The sequence below is a fragment of the Pseudophryne corroboree genome, chromosome 3 (genome assembly GCF_028390025.1).
Source record: "Pseudophryne corroboree isolate aPseCor3 chromosome 3, aPseCor3.hap2, whole genome shotgun sequence".
Taxonomy (NCBI): domain Eukaryota; kingdom Metazoa; phylum Chordata; class Amphibia; order Anura; family Myobatrachidae; genus Pseudophryne; species Pseudophryne corroboree.
Genome location: NC_086446.1, coordinates 450,720,260 through 450,729,560, shown reverse-complemented (window position 1 = coordinate 450,729,560; position 9,301 = coordinate 450,720,260). Strand labels below are relative to the sequence as shown.

General features: G+C 43.2%; 1 protein-coding gene across 1 annotated transcript in view; it reads left to right on the top strand.

The window, feature by feature from the left end:
* Window positions 1-306: 306 nt before the first annotated feature.
* The window catches only part of UBALD2 (UBA like domain containing 2), a 36,036-nt gene continuing 27,041 nt past the window's right edge, over window positions 307-9,301 (top strand). Inside the window, exons 1-2 of the mRNA XM_063960541.1 lie at window positions 307-498; window positions 4,999-5,061. Coding sequence (XP_063816611.1) covers window positions 379-498; window positions 4,999-5,061 — 183 coding nt within the window. The 5' untranslated portion in view covers window positions 307-378. The remainder of the gene's footprint in view (window positions 499-4,998; window positions 5,062-9,301) is intronic.

Genomic DNA, 9,301 nt, shown 5'->3' with positions numbered 1-9,301 from the left:
AACTCTCCAGCGACGGCCAATCAGCGGCTCTCCGGCTAGTCGGCAGCTCGTAGCCAATTAGCGTCCGGCGTGACTGTCTCTGCGCTCGTCAACACAAACAACCGGCCAATCAGCACGGCCCAAAACATCAAGATAGGCGGCCACAACAACAGAGAAGACGTCTCCGCCAATCACAGGGCGTAGAGACCCAAAACAAGCCGGACAGCCTATAGTCGAGCGGCTCATGGAGCGCAGTGATGTAGATTGGCAGCTCCATCAACTAATGAGCGACTGCGATGCAAAGCCAAGCCCCGCCCTACAGTAGGTGACGCGCTGGGTTCACTCTGTGGCTGAGTAGGACATAGCAGCGAGGCGGCCGGGCGGGGACCGGGCCCGGGGATGTCGGTAAATATGGAGGACCTGCGGCACCAGGTTATGATTAACCAGTTTGTGCTGGCGGCAGGGTGCGCGGCGGATCAGGCCAAGCAACTACTGCAGGCGGCACACTGGCAGTTTGAGGTGAGACGACGCACACTGTTTATACACACGCCCTGTGCTGTGTACACACCACGCTGGTAGCTGCACACGCCAAGCACCTAGTGTATGTCTGCTCTCCAGCTATGCCCTCTCATTACTTACCACTATACAGTATGTATGCATATTGCCTATATACTGTTACACACATTGTCACACTGTGCATGTGACATGGTGACACTATATCTAAATAAGTAGTTCCCTATTTTCTGTATCTTGCAACGCAAAATGCGTACATGCGTAATCGTCTGTGAATACGTGTATTGTATGTGCGGATGTAATTTATGAAAAAGGTGTGTGTGTGTGTAAAATGACACTATATTTTGCACTGTTGTATAGATAATACATTGTAGTAAATAAGGTTGGCCTGTTTATTTACTCTCCTAACTGTGCCAGCCTAGGATTGTTTCCACCATAATGTACACAGTGTGGGATCTGCCCTAGTGGCCATGCTGACATTGGAAAATGTTACTTACTAAAGTGTAGTAATGTATAGCTTTCGTTTAAGAAAAAAACAACTTCCTATTGACTGTTAAAATGATTGCTTAAGGGTGAGCTACCAGTGATGTAAATAAAAGCCTGCGCTTCCAGTTCCTCAATGGGTAGCTGACAAAACTGCAGTATACCAATAAATTAATGCTATCTTTAAACTCTGATTGTTAAATCCATATAGACTACACAGGCTATCATTCCTATTCAGGAATTTATCCTAAAGTCATGAACCCATTATGTTTGGGTGGGGTGTTCATCTTCTCTCTCTCTCTCTCTCTCTCTCTCTCTCTCTCTCTCTCTCTCTCTCTCTCTCTCTCTCTCTCTTCCCCCCTGCATTGTTTTTATTTACAGTGTATTTGATGACAGTGCTCTTACCATATGAAGTACAGTTTTGGAAATGTACATCCTTTTTCATAAAACAAACTTGTACCAATCACTTTCATTTTAAATGTAGAGGAAAACATGCCTTAGCAAAAAAATAATCTTATTTTATTATTACAGGTTAGTTGTGAAAATGTGCAGTTAAATGGTCTTTGTGGTAACATGCCATTAAAAACATACATACAGTACTTGAAGTACTAATTGAATAACCCATTATATACTTATTATATCAAAATTTGTATCGCATGCAATTTCTTTTTGGTTTTATGTGCATTTGTTTATAATTGCCTATTCTATTTATTAAAATGTTAATTATAATATTGCATGAGATTTGGGGAGGTGTTTAGTCTGTATTTATGACTGACCCTTTGCTGAATCCTATAGAAGTGGTTGTTGTGATGGTATGAAGCCCGCGTCTATTTATAAACCCAGTAATTGTATCTCTAAAATGTACTTGCATGAGCTATGAGCCTAGAATATATAACCATGTAGGCCATCTGTTAGGAGGTGTTTTTCATGGGGATAATTTAATGTTAAACTGTTCTGAATTTAAGGATGTTAAAAATAACATGGTCATTTGACCATTCATTTGATACAAGAATTAAATACAAATATACACATGCATCCATGTTATAATTCCATAATCTCACACAATGTACATGGTTGTGTACATCTTTAGTTTATTTTTTTTAAAGTCATAGTTGTATATGAAAAGATGAAAGCATAACACCCATGATGTGAAAAATCCCCACTATCTTTTTCTGGCTAATCACTGTATTATTTATGAACATTACTTAAAGGTGCACATTTACTGTAAATTATAGCTGTAAATTAGACCTTTGTATCCAATGCTTAATTGCCTCTAGTCTAGATTGTTTATTAGATTTACTGCAGATTTCCAGCTCTGAGTGATATTCGGAAATAACCCTTTATATGAGCAATTCTCAGCCAAGGGGCAGCAGCTATGAGACATGGCTGCTTCATGCTACATGACATTCTACTCTTGCAGTGGCGATGACATTCTGAAGTTGGCTTTGTTACTAATTGGTTTTATGTACGCTGGTAAATATGCAGGCAGTAGAGTACGTGGGGTGAAGTCAAGAGTCTTGTACGTATGTGAAGGAATGGGGATGAAATGATATAATTTGGGGGCAATTCAGATGGCTGCGCCATGCTGGCATTGTGTTTCTTTTCCTTGCACCAACATTGCAGATTTTCCTTCACACCACATTGAAGTGCACAAGAAAACTTGCAGTATTGCTGTACTTTAATGCTCTGAGGAAAGCGCAGCCGAAAACCACGACCACTGTTTTCTTGACATTGAATATGTATCATTCAGCATATGGACAAGAGGACTGAACATTGCAAGCAGTAGAGAAGTGGTCTAATAAAATACACACACACACATATATATATATATATATATATATATATATATATATCTCCCCCTCTTGGATGGAGTATATTATAATTCTGTATGTATAAAACATTGTTTTATCAATATATCTGGGTGCAGAAATACTTTATTGTGAATTAGGTGGTCCTTAGATTTATTTATTATTTTGAAGCATGTTTGCGATGCCTCGGAATGGAAAAGGTTGTGATGCCCCATCTATACCTCATTATTTTTAGTCTAGAGTAGACCTTAATTCACGTGACTCCCTAGTGGTTGTGCTTTAAATTTTAAAGATGGAGAGTCTTGCTAAATTGGTATTCACATGAGATAATGCTGAAAACTTGCTATTGGATAGCTTTTCTTTTGTTCTATTTACACCTCTGAGTGTGGTCACACGGAGGCTTTTTCAGCTTCAGAAGTGCTCAGGCCTGACCTCTGTTACAGCTGGAAAAGTGCTGTGATTGAAACATTGTATTTGAGTGTTATGTAATGTGATGTATTGTAAATGGAGAGTGTTTTTACTGAGTGCTGTAGACATTTGATGTATGTGTTTTAAAAACCGTGCTGGTTATATTGTGCCATCGTATGTGTTTTGTTCCCGAAAATAAATAAAGCAAATAATTTAATTGTTAAGTTGCAATAAAATATAGGGAAACATGGTTTATGTGCCCCCTAAAATTGTATTCTGTAACTAATAACTAAAAATAGGTTATGGTAGAAATGGGGGAAAAATATCCTGTTTAAAAAAACAAAACCTTCAACTATTGATTAATCAACAAATGTTGGCGTTTAATGCTGCTTCCATTTTGCTTTTACATTGCACGTTTATAAACATCTTGTTTGTATATGAAATGTTTTCAGTTTTTTTTCTTTTTCATTACAAATGTAAATGTTTTTCAAGACACAATTTTTATGTCTGAGTGTGTGTACTATTGCATTTTGGTTATGAGATGTTCAGCATTTGAATACAGTAGGATGTTTTGAGGAGGTCTCATCTGTGTCGCATGTTTTGTATTGTGAAATTCCGCAGTGTGGCTCTTGGGTAGTGAAAGTGTTAACCCTCATTGTTATTGTTGTCAGTTTTGTCTCCGCCTCACTTCTGCTGCTCATACACACTCAGATGTATACACACCCACTCTTCTTTTTTTATTTATTTTTTGACAATTTGGAAATTCTGTTTAGGATGTGTTTATTAATGGACTGAGCAGAACCCTCTTCTCCAAAGAACAAATTCATTGTTTACAGTAATACATGGAGTAGATGGGGGGCAGGGCAGCTCTCTCCTCCGTGTGTAATGCATTCTGCATATGTTGCACAATAATGTAGAAGGGAGACACTGTCTGCTGTACAGTGCTCTACAATTCTGCATCTGTTCATCACAAAGTATACAATGGTACTGAACACACGTATAGTTATAATGGGAAAAGCTTGTATTTTCACGTATGGGTTAGCAGTGTATAATATACGACAGACTGATCTTTGAGAATCACTTGCATTTTGATGAACATGATGTATTTGCCAAAATGTGTGCACTTCTAAGCAGAAGCTCTGTCTATTGTTCAGTCATGTTATGGCGTGAAAGCTATCTGATCTATACAGACGTGTTACATTAGAGCAAAGTGCTCCCATGTACAAGATTATTACATCTCAGGTTTATGTATATGCATGTAAATCCATGTGCCACATTTTTCATGCGCTCAGTTTCATCTTCACGTTTACTGGCAAATCCTGAATTGATTAAATAGTGTAAAGTGTGCTTATTGCATTACATAGATACCTTTAAAATCACAAGATAATGGGCTTGCAGTCCATAAACTAAAATGCATTGTATCCTTAAAAATGAATTGAATTGTTTAAAATATATTTTGCTTTCTAAAGCTGTATTTGTGATCTGTTTATGCTTCCATCATTATTTTGTCTGAGATGTTCATCCATGCTCCCCTCCTGGCTGTACATGTCTGCCTACCCACAAACAAATCCTGGGTTAATTTTTGTTCTACAACACCAGAGGTGGGAGTGCTTTGTTTACATCTCTTCTCTAGACCAACTTGTGTATTTACTTAGTGCGGTGGCCTTTGTACTTGTCAGCTCACTTTCACACATGCAAAGGCCATAGTGGTTTTTGTTTTCCAGTGTATCTTTTGATTGTTAGTACATTTGAAAAGGTTTATTCCACATGGTCTGATTCCTCTCTTATTGTTCTTTTCTGTAAACAGACAGCTCTCAGCACATTTTTCCAGGAATCCAATGTACCCAGTGCTCAGCATCATCCGCACATGGTAAGTATGACTGTTCTGTCTTACATGACATTTGCTGGATATTATTTCAACATCTAAAGGGTTAATGTCGCCCTTTGAGTGTATGTGTCTGCTAGCTGTCCCTGCTGACAGGAATGTGTAATGCAGATCAGTGAGTGATTTCGGTGTCCTCCAATGCATGTAAACACAGCAGTAGCTGAGTATGTAACCACCACAGCAAAATGGCCTCCAGGAAAGTGAGAGCTTCTGTAGGGCTGGGCAGCAGAAATACTGCATATCTGGTTTTGTAGATGTGTTCTTTTAATATCAATAGTATTTTAGATCATTCATTTACTGCAGATTTTAAATATTTAGGCTCAATAATGTATTTATTTTTTTCCAAGTTATTGCACTATAAAGAGAACTATTGACATTTAAAGCTATATCTGGGATGAACTGCTACTATGGCACGTGCAATTGGTGGTATGCTATTGAGTTATGAAACATAAACTCCTCTGCAGAAGACATCTAGCATTGATTAATGCTCACAGACATGAGCCACTAGTTACAATATACTATCTCTAGATTAGTGGGATCGACCCGCAGACGTAATATAAGTCATAGAATATATTTCTCTGACGTCCTAGTGGATGCTGGGGACTCCGTCAGGACCATGGGGAATAGCGGCTCCGCAGGAGACAGGGCACAAAATTTAAAAGTTTGACCACTAGGTGGTGTGTACTGGCTCCTCCCCCTATGACCCTCCTCCAAGCCTCAGTTAGGTTTTTGTGCCCGTCCGAGCAGGGTGCAATCTAGGTGGCTCTCATAAAGAGCTGCTTAGAGTAAAAGTTTTGATAGTTTTATTATTTTCAGTGAGTCCTGCTGGCAACAGGCTCACTGCAACGAGGGACCTAGGGGAGAAGAAGTGAACTCACCTGCGTGCAGGATGGATTTGCTTCTTAGGCTACTGGACACTAGCTCCAGAGGGACGATCACAGGTACAGCCTGGATGGGTCACCGGAGCCGCGCCGCCGACCCCCTTGCAGATGCCGAAGTAAGAAGAGGTCCAGAAACCGGCGGCTGAAGGCTTTTCAGTCTTCATGAGGTAGCGCACAGCACTGCAGCTGTGCGCCATTGCGCTCAGGCACACTTCACACCGGCGGTCACTGAGGGTGCAGGGCGCTGGGGGGGGCGCCCTGGGCAGCAATGTTAATACCTTTCTGGCTAAAAAGAATACATCACATATAGTCCATGAGGCTATATGGATGTATTTCACCCCTGCCAGGTCTCAGAAAAACCGGGAGAAGAGCCCGCCGGAATAGGGGGCGGGGCCTATCTCCTCAGCACACAGCGCCATTTTCCTACACAGCTCCGCTGCTAGGAAGGCTCCCAGGCTCTCCCCTGCACTGCACTACAGAAACAGGGTAAAAAACAGAGAGGGGGGGGCATTTTTTGGCGATATTATATATATTTAAGCAGCTATAAGGAAACAACACTTATATAAGGTTGTTCCTATATAATTATAGCGCTTTGGTGTGTGCTGGCAAACTCTCCCTCTGTCTCCCCAAAGGGCTAGTGGGGTCCTGTCTTCTATCAGAGCATTCCCTGTGTGTCTGCTGTGTGTCGGTACGTGTGTGTCGACATGTATGAGGACGATGTTGGTGTGGAGGCGGAGCAATTGCCGGTAATGGTGATGTCACCCCCTAGGGAGTCGACACCGGAATGGATGGCTTTGTTTATGGAATTACGTGATAATGTCAGCACGCTGCAAAAGTCGGTTGACGACATGAGACGACCGGCAAACCAGTTAGTACCTGTACAGGCGTCTCAAACACAGTTAGGGGCTGTAAAACGCCCTTTGCCTCAGTCGGTCGACACAGACCCAGACACGGACACCGAATCTAGTGTCGACGGTGAAGAAACGAACGTATTTTCCAGTAGGGCCACACGTTATATGATCACGGCAATGAAGGAGGCTTTGCATATCTCTGATACTGCAAGTACCACAAAAAGGGGTATTATGTGGGGTCTGAAAAAACTACCTGTAGTTTTTCCTGAATCAGAGGAATTGAATGACGTGTGTGATGAAGCGTGGGTTACCCCTGATAAAAAACTGCTAATTTCAAAGAAGTTATTGGCGTTATACCCTTTCCCGCCAGAGGTTAGGGCGCGCTGGGAAACACCCCCTAGGGTGGACAAGGCGCTCACACGTTTATCCAAACAAGTGGCGTTACCGTCTCCTGATACGGCCGCCCTCAAGGATCCAGCTGATAGGAGGCTGGAAAATACTCTAAAAAGTATATACACACATACTGGTGTTATACTGCGACCAGCAATCGCCTCAGCCTGGATGTGCAGTGCTGGGGTGGCTTGGTCGGATTCCCTGACTGAAAATATTGATACCCTGGATAGGGACAGTATTTTATTGACTATAGAGCAATTAAAGGATGCATTCCTTTATATGCGAGATGCACAGAGGGATATCTGCACTCTGGCATCAAGAGTAAGTGCGATGTCCATATCTGCCGGGAAGTCCACCTTTTTACCTCAAGTCCCCTCCCAGCAGAAAAAGACGCAGTCTTTTCAGCCGCAGTCCTTTCGTTCCTATAAGAACAAGCGAGCAAAAGGACATTCATATTTGCCCCGAGGCAAAGGAAAGGGTAAGAGACTGCAGCAAGCAGCCTCTTCCCTGGAGCAGAAGTCCTCCCCGGCTTCTGCAAAGGCCTCAGCATGACGCTGGGACCTTACAAGCGGACTCAGGGGCGGTGGGGGGTCGCCTCAAGAATTTCAGCGCACAGTGGGCTCACTCGCAGGTGGACCCCTGGATCCTGCAGGTAGTATCTCAGGGTTACAGGTTGGAATTCGAGAAGTCTCCCCCTCGCCGGTTCCTAAAATCTGCTTTGCCAACGTCTCCCTCAGACAGGGCGACGGTATTGGAAGCCATTCACAAGCTGTATTCTCAGCAGGTGATAATCAAGGTACCCCTTCTACAACAGGGAAAGGGGTATTACTCCACGCTATTTGTGGTACCGAAGCCGGACGGCTCGGTAAGACCTATTCTAAATCTGAAATCTCTGAACCTGTACATACAAAAATTCAAGTTCAAGATGGAGTCACTCAGAGCAGTGATAGCGAATCTGGAAGAAGGGGATTTTATGGTGTCCTTGGACATCAAGGATGCTTACCTTCATGTCCCAATTTGCCCTTCACACCAAGGGTACCTCAGGTTCGTGGTACAAAACTGTCATTATCAGTTTCAGACGCTGCCGTTTGGATTGTCCACGGCACCCAGGGTCTTTACCAAGGTAATGGCCGAAATGATGATCCTTCTTCGAAGAGAAGGCGTATTAATTATCCCTTACTTGGACGATCTCCTGATAAGGGCAAGATCCAGAGAACAGCTGGAGGTCGGAGTAGCACTAACTCAAGTAGTGCTCCAACAGCACGGGTGGATTCTGAATTTTCCAAAATCCCAACTGATCCCGACGACACGTCTGCTGTTCCTAGGGATGATTCTGGACACTGTTCAGAAAAAGGTATTTCTTCCGGAGGAGAAAGCCAGGGAGTTATCCGAACTCGTCAGGAACCTCCTAAAACCAGGGACAGTGTCTGTGCATCAATGCACAAGAGTCCTGGGAAAAATGGTGGCTTCTTACGAAGCGATTCCATTCGGCAGATTCCATGCACTAATTTTTCAGTGGGATCTGCTAGACAAATGGTCCGGATCGCATCTGCAGATGCATCAGCGGATAAAATTGTCGACAAGGACAAGGGTCTCTCTGCTATGGTGGTTGCAGAGTGCTCATCTGTTAGAGGGCCGCAGATTCGGCATACAGAACTGGGTCCTAGTGACCACGGATGCCAGCCTGAGAGGCTGGGGAGCGGTCACACAAGGAAGAAACTTCCAGGGCGTGTGGTCAAGCCTGGAAACGTCTCTTCACATAAATATACTGGAACTAAGAGCAATCTACAATGCTCTAAGCCTGGCAAAACCTCTGCTTCAGGGTCAGCCGGTGTTGATCCAGTCGGACAACATCACGGCAGTCGCCCACGTAAACAGACAGGGCGGCACAAGAAGCAGGAGGGCAATGGCAGAAGCTGCAAGGATTCTTCGCTGGGCGGAAAATCATGTGATAGCACTGTCAGCAGTGTTCATCCCGGGAGTGGACAACTGGGAAGCAGACTTCCTCAGCAGACACGATCTTCACCCGGGAGAGTGGGGACTTCATCCAGAAGTCTTCCACATGATTGTAGTCCATTGGGAAAGACCAATGGTGGACAT